Source organism: Anarhichas minor, unplaced genomic scaffold (assembly GCF_050575085.1).
Source record: "Anarhichas minor isolate MPS153535 unplaced genomic scaffold, ASM5057508v1 ptg000043l, whole genome shotgun sequence".
Classification (NCBI taxonomy): domain Eukaryota; kingdom Metazoa; phylum Chordata; class Actinopteri; order Perciformes; family Anarhichadidae; genus Anarhichas; species Anarhichas minor.
Window position 1 is genome coordinate 8,227,290 of NW_027466489.1, and position 12,718 is coordinate 8,240,007.

Consider the following 12,718-nt stretch of genomic DNA (forward strand, 5'->3'; position numbering starts at 1 on the left):
GCTATGAAAGGTGGGGCAGATACTTGAAAGAATCAAAATGACTGTTCATGCTACAAAACAAACAGGCACTCTGCAGGTGGTAGGAATCCAATATGCTCCATGACGTACCCTGTATTCAGCAGATAACCTCAGATATATTTGTGATCTCATGGATTAACTTTTAAGTTCTTACACAAAGGCCTTTTTCATTTGGTGTAAAACTACGACCGAAAAACAAAACAACTCTTCCTGTTCACATGCATCTTTTATATTACATGTAGACCCAGGCTGAATTAATTTTTTCCTTTTCCTGTTTTATTTTTAATCAAAATGGCTCTTTCATGGACATCAGGGGCTTGGACACTGGCAGCATTGGGTTTTCTTAGCTGCTGTAGTTTTGGCTGGTGTGAGGCCTCAAGGACTAGTGGTTCGACCTCAGAAGGAAGTAGACAGGAGCAAGGACCCTCATCGTTGGAACGAGTGAAGAGAGGATGGGTGTGGAACCAGTTCTTTGTGGTAGAGGAGTACACGGGCACAGAGCCACTCTACGTAGGAAAGGTAAGGACATTTCATTTTATAATGTAAATATCGCAATAAGAACTTTGTGTTGATTCCTTAAACTGAAGGGAATTAAGATGATATGTTTTCAAGTTGTAGTAAAATGAGTGCAAAAGCCTGCATGCGCCCCTGTCATCCAGATAAATATCTTATTAGCATTGCCCACTCACATCAGCGCCACATAGCAGCAGATCTTTTTCTAAGAAGCAGAATTAAAGTCCAGAGGTTTCCATATTCACTTTCTCCTAATCGTAGTGTATCTGACAAGTGATTCAAAAAGTTACACTGAGTTAGACACATTTACAATCGCATGAGAATGCCACCACTGTGCTGTATTTTCCAAAAGACCAGATTGTGTTGACGTATGTAAATGAGTAAAGATTTGCTCCAAAGACATAGGGGGCAGCACTTCACCTTTGCTACTGGGTCCATACAATCTCAATTACAGTCAACAGTTATAAAAATTGCCATCTAGCAAGAATACATGAAATCAAACCAAACTGCTCAAACTCTGAGAACTCAAAATAACATTGCAATCTCAATACAGTCTGTGTAACATAACGTTTTGATAGTTTGTTGATTGGTTTGGGTCTGGGCTAGCAGAGACGAGGGGACAACTCATGTTTTTGTTTTGTCCACCCTGCTGACGGGGTACTGCTTCGCTCAGAAGGGAGTGTGCAGAGGCTCCGGGTGATGAGTTTGAGTTAGCGGCTGTGGCGGCTCGGATTTGGCTGGCAAAAACACCAAGGCCGATAGTCACAGTGGGCTGGTGAAGCGCTGGGTCTAAGCTGTGTAACGGCAGCAACAGAAAGTTTGCCGATCAGGTGGGGAGTCAGGGCAGCAGTCCCCTGAGATCTGAGCCCCGATGCTGGGGTTTGCTGAACTGCTAATAGAAGCTCCGTCAGCCTTCTGCAGCCACCTGGTGCTTTGCTCCCGGCAAAGCAGCCTCCGGGCGGTGGTGAGGACGAGGCGAGGGTTAGAGTCATTTTCTTGTTTCTTCCATATTGAAATGAATCCAGTGAACAAGCTATTCTGTACAGAGAACTACCTCTTCATTCTCTAAACGGAGGGCAGTCCGGCGCTACAGGCATCTTGCAAGTGGTATTACAAGAATGTATGGGCTGGGGCTAATCAGTTAGCATGCTCATTTCCGTTGATATCTCAAGACAATACATAGACATCTTTGACATAAGATCAACACTATAACCTTCTCACTTTCTGTTGATGTTGTTAAATACAGTTTTGGCCATATCCTACACATTGCAACCGTAAGAAAAAAAAAGCTCAGAATGATTCAGCAGTTTTGCAGATATGTAATTGTGCATATTTGGCTAGTGTCCAGCGCTTTATCGGAAAATTTGTTTAAGATATCATCACTGTCTGCTACATGTCAGGCAAAAGGCGAAAAATAATGTGCCCTAATTCATTGATATCCCACAAAATTATTTTGTATCTTATCCCAGTAATCATGAATAGCTAAGTATTCAGACCACAAAATCTCACACAAAGGTGGGTGGGCACAACAAAGAGTGATCTTTCACCCAGGAGACCACGGTTTGGTCGCCTTGTGAAACGAGAAGTCAACGTTGTCAGGTAACTAGCTTACTTCAGTAATGGCACTTACGCGGTTGTTTGAACCCGAACGTTTTTTTTCCCTAAACCTACCGTATTTTCCGCACTATAAAGCGCACCGGATTATAAGGCGCACCTTCAATGAATGGCCTATTTTAGAACTGTTTTTATATATAGGGCGCACCGGATTATAAGGCGCATAGAATAGAATAGCGTCGTAAGCGTGTCTCTTGAAAGGTGCCATTTTGGGGTCTTTATACACACAAGTGGTGTTGGACTAGGAGTAAGCACAGTACCGGTGTTTACCGCGGTGCGGCTTTGTAGTTTACCAGTCGTACTGAAACATTTTGACAGAGCGCCGTGTACAACCAGTATGGATCAACCAATTAACCAATTGATCCATATATAAGGCGCTCCGGATTACAAGGCGCACTGTCGTTTTTTGAGAAAATTAAAGGCTTTTAAGTGCGCCTTATAGTGCGGAAAATACGGTAACTAGGTAGTGTTGTTGCCTAAACCTTACAGAGTTTCATGTGAAGACTGACGCTTTTTTTTTAAAAGACTGTATATATTAGGGGTGGGAATCACCAGAGATCCCGCGATACGATATTATCACGATACTTGGGTCACGATACGATATTATCACGATACTTGGGTCACGATACGATATTATCACGATACTGCGATATTATCACGATACTGCGATATATTGCGATTTATTACTTTTTTCAACTTCAAATTATGTCCCCAAAGGAAAACTGTGTCAACATGTTTTATCTAATAAGATACAGTTTCAGTCTGTTCATCTCACTTCAATCATTTTTATTGGAGCAAAATAGGATTGTCAAGCAGACAGACTGACCAACAATGTCCTAAATGTTGCATGCACCTGACAAACTGAACTGTTTGTATTACTACATAGTCCAACTTAACTAAATGCAAACGTGTGGACTCAGTATATGAACTATAACTTATATAAGTAGGATATAAGAGTTATATAACTCAGTATAACTTGCGATCCGTGGACGTCGAGGCAGAGAGCCAGTTATGCGCTGCACTCTCCCCATGAGCCTAGCTACTGTTGGCAGATTTAACCCCGTTGTGAGGCCAGATGTCTCTCTTTGTTTTGACCAACTTCCTACCAATCACGCTGACCCAGGACCTTTCCTGACCTCACCAGAAAACAACTCAGCACCATCTAGTGGACTGAAAAAGCAATTGTTTTTATTTTTATTTTATTTTTATTTTTTTATAGTTTATGTAATAAAAGATCGATACTTGGCGTCCATGTATCGATACAATATCGCCACCAAAAATATCGCGATACTATGCTGTATCGATTTTTTCCCCCACCCCTAGTATATATGTAACAAGTGGAAATTGACACATGTTGCTGGCTTTAGTAGGAAAACTCACTAGAAAGAAGAGTAGCTTTTCATAAGATATCATACTAACCATTAACATACTTTGCACATCAACAACCATCATTGTTGTTTGTAATTTTCAATTCCATTAATCTAACCCAGTATACAAATGTACCATAATCGCAATTTAGTTTTGATGTGGAAAGAGTACATACAATAATTGTGTGAACTTTGAAATGTGTAATTGTTTAGCTCCCCCAACAATAACCACAAACTCAGTACATTTGCGTTGCAGAGGCAGTTGCAAATTGGCCAAAATCGTTGCCAAACTTGCACAGGCCGAATTACCTCCTGATCAGTATAAACGCATTTTCAGCTGAATCACTCAACCCACCTAATCAGTAAAGGGTTATCTAACCATTGGATTACTACACTACTACTAACAGATAGTAGAACAAAGAGGGAAAAAAACCACTTTGGTCATGGGTTTAAGAATAAGAAGAGATAAAGATCAAGTCCCAGTGTTTTTCTGCAGAACACCTCTGGAAGGTGCTCTATCACCAGTAGTAATACTCTTTGCCACTGCAAAGAATCTAAAGCTCTTTATACATCTGTTCCTCCATGACATTGCCCAATATTTTCTTTTGCTTTTTCAAGCCCTGCCATCTGTAACCACATGCAATTGAGGAGAAGCAGCCAGTTTTGAAAAGTGTCTACCTTCAGCTGTCACTAGCAGAGCTCCTGTGTAACGTAGGCGTTGTGGTGGTTTTGAGTTTTGTTTCACTCCCACGTTCTTGTTCTCATTGTTATATACCGGTAGAAACCTCATTGTTCTCTGATCCACTCTCCTTTGTTGTGCTGTAGAATCTCTGAAGGCTGTAAAAGTCCATTGGCTTCTTGTAATACAAACTGAATACTTCCTGCTGATGCTTCATGTGAAAAGCTTTCCAAGGGTGAATCACTGGAACAGTTTTTGCTACACTACATTTTGACTTTAAGATCATACAAACTTCAAAGGAAATGTTGCGCAGACACAAACTGTATACTATAGCAAATAATACATACAGATGTTGACATCCTTTGGTATCAACTTCAAATATTATTTGAAGACCTACTGATCGAAAGAAGAGGAAATAATCACTTGTTGTGAACCCTAAACCTTCCTCATGTCATCAAAGGAGCTACATTTAACATTCTGAAGAGTGACATATCAGCAACTATTTATGTGAAGATATAGTGGAGTAGTGTCTACCTGAGCAGAAAATGGAGTCACTCTCTGTCAGTGTTTCTTGTTTTCTGAGCTTTTCCTTGCTTTCTTGACATAGCCGGGTTGGCCAGACGTGCTTTTAGTGCATGTTAGCGTGCCCCAATGGTTAGCTTACAGCCTCCGCTCTATACTGCGCTCATATGGTGGTTAGAGCTGATGATGTCGTCCCGATTGGCAGCATCGTCGCAGAAGCCCTCTGGTTTCCCGTCCGGTAAACACTGTTAGCTCTGTCAGCACTTTAGCCATAGTTTGCACTGTTGGGGCTGTTAGCTCACTCTTGGCTATGAGCCGCCTGTTCACCGTCTTCATGTTGAGACAGGCGGTTGATTGACAGGCAATCAAAATGCTCCCAATCTCGGATTTTGCACCTTTAATGGCCAGTGCCATTTCCATTACACATGAAGAATACTAGCACTGGGCCTGAATCACAAGTTCTAATCATACACATAATTTACCATATTTACCTTAAGAGCTGTACCTGCCTTTTCACCAGAGGCGCCAGGGGCTGGATCTAGTTCCTTTGCTCTAGTTCTAGGATCACAAAAAGTCTACTTCAGAAGGAAGTACGTTTTGCTCGTCCAGGAACTATCAGGGCAGATTATACAGTTCACTGATCAAACACAACTCCCAGTGTACAACTTGATGCACACAGTTAGCAACAAGAGAGTGAACAAGGCAAACAAATCCTCATTGGCTTATTGTGTCATTGCAGTTGCCTACTAAAGCATTAATAATGGACCATAAATGCTCAACATGCAGATTGCTCGGTAGGCAGGTACTCTGGAGTTTCACCTCTGCATGTCTTCTTTGCATGCGGTCATTGCATTCGTTCTGTGTTGTTGTTTTGCTGCGTGTGAAAACTGCGTCTCAAACATAAACTTTGTTTTTCAATCAGTTATGAGAGTAATTTCTCCAATCTTCACACAATAGACGCCTAGGACTTTGTTTAGTTCCTGTGGTTCCTTTGATTCTGGAACTGTTTGGTCAAACAGTGGCGTTACTCAGTGATGACCGCCTCAATGATGCCCTTCTCTTTGATGTTGAGGACAATGTGTTGACATCAGAAATGTGATTATTCAATGTTATTATTTGAACGTGATTATAGAGCATGAGTATTGGTCAAATTAAATAGTTTTGCTATAATCTCAGTGCCATTTGTAAATTTGGTTATATTTTGCCCACTTTATTTTACTCTTCTTGGTCAAATCCCATTCATCAGCTGTTTCTCAAATGAACTTCATTGAGTTAATAAGAGTGGACAGCGTGTACGATTCGATTGCCTTACATAGGACGTGATTTGGAAAGACGGGATATTAATGCAGACAGCATGAGACTCAGCGATGAGTCACACACATCAATCAAGTCATCCCCTTGTTTCTAATCGTTTAGACACGGTAATTGACCAGCTAATATTTCATCTGCATATATTGATTCCTACAAATGAATGGAGATGTTCTCCGCAGAAGGGTTGGGTGTTACAGAATAATTATCCTTTGGTCATTATTTGTTTGCCGTCGTGAATGCGCTGCATTCCTGATGGCAAACCAACAACAAGTCCAGCAGAACAGAGAAATAGACAGAGAGTAATTGAGTGGTGTTGAAAGGAACAGAGGAAGAGGGGAGGTTGCAAAAGGAAGCTGGGAAAGAAGAGACTTCACACACTGACTTGTGATTCATTAAAGGACAGGGCGCTAGGGAAGGCAGTGAACTGATATAAAAGGGCTGAGGGGAGCTCGAGAGGGCTGAGGGAAGCTCGAGGGAGTGACACAGCAGGAGGCAAAGGGAGATGATTTCATTAATAAAATTATCTAAAGTTATTGGACTTCATGTGACTAGGGCACCGGCTAGTACCGGTAATATTAATGATTTGTGTGAGCGTGGATGTCTGTGTGTAACTCTCTCTCTCACACACTGATGGACTATTCTGGGCTTTTTGGTATCAACACTTTAATATGAGCAGTAGAGGATTAAAGCCAAGCAGTGTGCCTCTGTACTGGATAATTACAACAAGCTCTTTTTTCACATTACTTCACCCCAACTCAGCAAACTTGCCAAGCTTTCTCTCTCTCTCTCTCACACTTTGGCTGCCACCACTCTGCTAATGAAATCAGATTTACCAATAAAATGGTCACTCACATGGTGTTAAACTGGCAGCTTTGGGCAGTAAGTTTAGATAATAAATACCTGCAGACCTAAATGATACAGCTATATTTTGGAGTGAAGGGAGGAAGGGATGAAGGAAGGGACTGGGGAACTTACAGGAAGTGTACTTTTGCAAGAGGCAGAGTTGCTGTTGAGCCCAGATAATCCTAAATGGTTGTTAGAGGAAGTAAAGGAGGCAAATTACATATTCTTCTTTTCCTCGGTCAAGATTCTTCCTCTACTATTTGACAAAAGCTGTCAGACATAAATCGATTTTGACGGTATCTGTGAGAAAGAGAGAGAGAGAGAGAGAGAGAGAGAGAGATAGTTGGACTATATGTGCAGCATGTGCATGTGCTTTTATATTTCAGCAACAAAAAGAGTATAGTTCAAGGGTTCTGTGTACAGTGTCAGTCTCTTTTGTATCCATCCACCTCTTTGATTTTGACGGATGTATTTGGAATAGATTTCCTCATCCTGTCTCAGCATGAACTGTGCTTGTCCATGGCCACGGTGCTTCTTTGTACCTTGTTTTAAAACTCAGCATTCAACTTGAAGCCAGATAAAACAGAATCCCTTATCTTTGTTGTGCCATTTGTGTTTGGGCTGAAGCAGCTTTAGTGTACTTTTGGATATTATAGCCTAATCCTCACAAATAAGCCTATGTATGTTATGTTGTATTTTCTGTTTTGTTTCCTTAACTGCAACAGGAGAAAGCTGTTGGAATTGTCCATCTGTTTTATATTTCTGTAATCAAATACAGAGTTCCTATACGTGATACCCAAGTAGTCTTGGTTGGCATCATTTTAACTCATTGTGTTTGTTTATGGATGAGAGGGAAAAATGTTTGGCCCTGGACACAATCAATCAGACAACAGAGAAATGCACGTGCTATGCCTGTTGAAGCAATTCTCCCCGTCGTAATGATCCAAGCTTTAATTAGTCAAATCTAGGTCCAAACATTGCAAGGAGGAACAAACCAGCTTAAGATGGGAGGAATGGAAAGAATTAAACAAAATAAAAACAAACAGAAAATGTGCTGCTGTGGGACATGGTGTTTTAGGGAGCCACAATTCCCATTTTGGAAGATGAAAAAGCCTTTTGTTTACTCTGCTTTGTCATCTTAAATAATGTTATCATTTTATGTGGCTCTTTTATTCCCTATTTGTGCATTTCCATGTTCTGTCTAAACCTCTGCAGGTCTGCCTGCCATCCCATCTCAACCCAGCACCATCGCCCCTTTATTTTCATTCTCTCTTCTCCCTCTGACTTTCTTGTCTTTCTTTTTCCTCTTCACTATGCTACAATTTACTCTCGTCTCTAGCTCTGTCTCCCATCCTCTGTACCCTTCCTTCTCCCATAGCTGTCTCCACCTAGGTTGTCTCTGATACAGTCACCTTGTTAACACTTTGAAGCTGTTAAGATCAGAGAGCTTGACAAGCTGCAGTGAAATGTGGCAGAGGCCTACTCCTGATTACACAGACTTAAATATAAGACAGCCAATTTGCTCCCGCTTTGACACCCTCAATAAACCAAGGCTTCAGTGCACCCCACGTTCTGATATCTCCACTGGAAGTGTAAAATCGTGCTTCATAAATGTCTCGCCATTCTATGCTATTATTTTCTTCTGCCGTGTGATTCTGTTATTACAGAGTACATTTACTTTTGCTTAAAATCCTGTGAACATTTTAAATTCACAAGGTCGTCAACAGAACAGCGGCGACTTGCAGGTCCTTGCAGATGTTTTTAGTTTCTAAAAAGGAATGTCCTTCCAATACCAAATCACCACTCTGTCATACATTTGCTCAAGCAAGGCGTGTGCTTTAACATACTTTTAATACACAACTCAAAAGAGCTGACTACCAAATAAGAAGGAAAATTTCTGACAGCGCATGTGAGTCATAAGTCACCTCCTTCAGCAGGTTGCCTACAGTGACAGCAAGACATTTTCTTATAACCCAAAGGTGAACCTGACAGGGCATCAGCAACCTCACTCTCCCCTGAGTCATCCCACAGCCCTCCACTGTAAACCCTAATGCGTTCCTAACTACTACTTGCATAAAGCTTAACTTAAAGGCAGACACTGGAATATTAATATCTGCTATGCTCCGATTACAAATACACATTTTTAGTCAGCAATGAGATGTTACTACTGTATTGCTTTGCCGTATGTATGTTGAGAGAGTTATTGTTCATTGTAATCATTCTTTCCATTCAACTAAATTCTTGTTTCTCATATTATTAAATTAACAACCATTTTTTTATTTTAGTATACAGATGGTGGTATTAGTATTGCGTGTTCATTATTTGTTTACTTAAAAAAAAAGCAACTTAATCCTTTAACTTGATCTCCAATAATCATACAATATTCAGATTCAGTGAGTTATACTGTAGGCAAAAATTTGAGGTCGTTTTTTTTTCATATATTTGTTTACAGATTGGTAAATTGGTAACATTAAGTTTGACAAATCGCCTACAGCATTGTTTCTTGTTTAACCGGGGATGTTCAATTGTCACAGGATTAAATGACAACAACTCCCTTCCTATTGTTGATGAACACCAGCATTCATCATCCATTTCACCTCATGCAATTTCTGTGACTCATGTATCTCGCCCCCCCCCCCCCCCCCCCCCCCCCCCTCACAGTTCTTGCCTTACAGTTTGAGGTTAGCATAATGACACATGACGTTAGCAGACCCAAAAGATTCTTCGTAATGTCACTCTTTAATTTTTTCAGAGCATGGTCCACTGTGGCTCAGGCGGTTCGATCCCCGGCTCCTCTAATCCATCTCAGTGCTTGGGCAAGACCCGTAACCGCAAATTGCTCTCAAAGCCACCGGTGTATGAATGGGTGTGAATGCTTACATAGTCCTGATGGGCACCTTGCATGGTAGCTCCTGCCATCAGTGTATGAATGTGTGTGAATGGGTGAATGACATGTAGTGTAAAAAGCGCCTGAGTTGTCGGAAGAAAGGCACTATACAAGTCCATTTACCATTACCGTTTAAGTAACAATATAATAAATGCATATTTGTAAAATGATTTATGCTCCTGCCTCTAAATGTGATTACATTATGTCCTCAAACAATTTATAAAATCCAGTGGCAATCCATTTTCACTGTTGGCTATAGAAATGTTTTAAACTGCAAACTCTCAATGTCCTGCAGCACAATCCATTCCCGTGGTCGTAGTTTCAAACACTCATAGCTGCATTAGCTGTGTCCTTACTGAGTGTTTGAACATCAAAAGGTAAACTTTGTGTTGAGTATCAATTTAACATTCATGGTTTGTTGATAGTGCTTATACCCTTCTCTCTACTAAAACTACTGACCTGGCCAATGAAAATCACACACATCAAGCCCAAACACCCCCTGGCAAAGCAAATCTTCATTTTACTGCATTTACCTTTATTATATTTAAGAAGGGACAATGCACATTAATTAACATGAGCACTTGAGTCCATCATGTAAATGTGCACACACCCATAAACATGAGCACAATAGGAAGCACAGTTAAACAATGACATAACCACTGCTCCAGATACTCATTTGGTGACACAGCTGCAAAATCTAGAGACGCAAGGAGCTCAGAAAGATGCAAATATTTGACCAATGAAGCAGCCATGATTCTTGCCCAGCAGTAGTCGACTTCTCACGGGAATTCGTTAACGGTAGATTTGCACTCCTGGTTATTTTTTGCTAACAGAGTGACGTCCTGGCTCTGACCTTTAGTTTGCTTAGAACAACTTAGCTAAGCGTAGTGTGTGTTTGTTTTTCAAGCTGCCAACTTGAATCACTCCAGTGAGGATAGACTGACAGACGGATGGGTATATCCAGCCTGAGGGAGGAGAAATAGCATCATCCCAGCAAAATGATGAACTCTCTATTTATATATGTGTGCGTGCTTGTGTGTTTGTCCATACAAGAGCAAGCTTGTGTGTATTGCTGGGTGAACACATGTACAGTAGGTAGGAACCACATGGTGCCAGAATTTGTGCAATTGAATTAACCAATGATGACAACATTTCACACACATTCGAGTCTGCAGAATCTAATTTAGAAACACAGAGAGCAGGTAAGGGAAACATAACCAGTGGCGCATGACTATGGGAACTTTTATTGGATAACTCTCAGAGTTTGGACCAATGAAACTTATTTTATTATAACTGAAATATTGATACCACCGAAGTATCTGGCAGTATATTTCCTCTGACTGTTCAAGCATTTGTCTTCAGGATGATTCAGAATGGTGAGAAAAGGCAAAAACAGATAGATAAAAAGGGAGGAGAAAATGGATGAGGGAAGCAATATCAAGGCACAGGCTTGCATTATTCCGCGGTTTTACGACAAATACTTAATGAAACCCCGCAAGGGTGATAGAAGCCTGTATTTAATTAAGCCTTTATAAAATATTAACCAGGGAGGCCAGGGCAATTCCCCCTCCCCTGGTCTTCTCAGTAGATTGAACCACAGTTACACTGCATAGACAGCACTGAATTATAATTCCAGATAGAAGGTGAGAGAGAGAGAGAGAGCGAGAGAGAGCGAGAGGGTCTAGTGCTCACTAAAGAGCCAAAGGGGAGGTTGAGATGGGGGACCAATGCTGCTCCTATTGCTGCCTCTGGAATGTCTTCTAATCACATTAGGGGGGAACTATAGCTCTGATTTATAAGGGCTCTTTTAAGTTCACTTTTCAGCCCCGGCACCTCTATGTCTCTACCTTTAACAATCTTTGAAATGACATTGATCTCCTAATTTGGGCGTCGCATCCTGTGAAGGGCACGGTGTGCAGAAAAGGTGTAAATCATCACTAGAACTGTGGTGTCTTTTTTTTTCAAGACAACTATGATGGTTGCTCTATAAGGAGCAATGAGAAGGCCTTTAGCTGCAATTGCTATCGGGAATAAGATAAGGGAATGGTCGAAAGGAATGTGCATTCTTTTGGTCACGGCTGATGGCCAAATGTTTTTTTATGACAACTATCAACTTCACAAACTATTAGTATTCACAGCGGTAAACTAAATAGCAAAATTCCATCCAAAATGTGTGATGTTGTGATCTCTATTTAAAGGTCCACGTACTAGTTTTTCTGAACTTTCAAACCAAATCTTGCAGTTTTATCAGTAAATAGTGCAAGCTCAGGTGTCATCAAGTGTTTAATGTCAGTCATGCGATAAGTGGTCATGCACAAGCTGAAGATCGTATCTCCTGATCGCTCTCTGGCAGCCGAATGGCTCCGGGTCGATGACTTTGACCCCTTTCCAGTCAATGCTTGTGTGATGTGGCTTCACAGATATCTTGTGTTGTCTGCTTCCAAATGGCCATAAAATGTAGATTTTATGGTTTGAAAAAGTAATGTGTTGTTTAGTACTTCTTAGCCTTCAAACATACTGCAACTAAATAGTACTTGAATTTAACCGAAATAAATTACCGTAGCTATCAGGGCATTCATGACTGCTGTATTTTAGTAGTATTCAACTACTTCCAAAAAGTAGTCAAGTAGCTGATTAATTGCAGGAGATCAGTTATCATTTCTGTTCACCCAATAACGATGATCAAGTATCATCATAAAGTCTCAAATACAACCAGTTAATTATTAACTAGTGTAGGTGGGATCCATCTGGGGGTATGTGGAATAACAGAGTCCTTGATTGGCTCTGAGAGGCTAATTACAAATGAGCTGCAATCTGATTGGACTAAAGCTGGAGATAGATAATGCAACTGCTTTCTTGCAGGGATTGCAGGAGTCTTGCCTTCACTAAATAGCCTACTTTAAATTCTGATGATTAAAGTGGGCATATTGTCGAAAATAATGATTCATACAAATCTATGATAGA

The 12,718-nt window shown here is 40.8% G+C and overlaps 1 protein-coding gene across 1 annotated transcript in view; it reads left to right on the forward strand.

Annotated features, from left to right (window-relative positions):
- Nucleotides 1-309: 309 nt before the first annotated feature.
- cdh22 (cadherin 22) overlaps nt 310-12,718 on the forward strand; it is a 78,380-nt gene continuing 65,971 nt past the window's right edge. The window contains exon 1 of the mRNA XM_076111011.1: nt 310-537. Coding sequence (XP_075967126.1) covers nt 310-537 — 228 coding nt within the window. The remainder of the gene's footprint in view (nt 538-12,718) is intronic.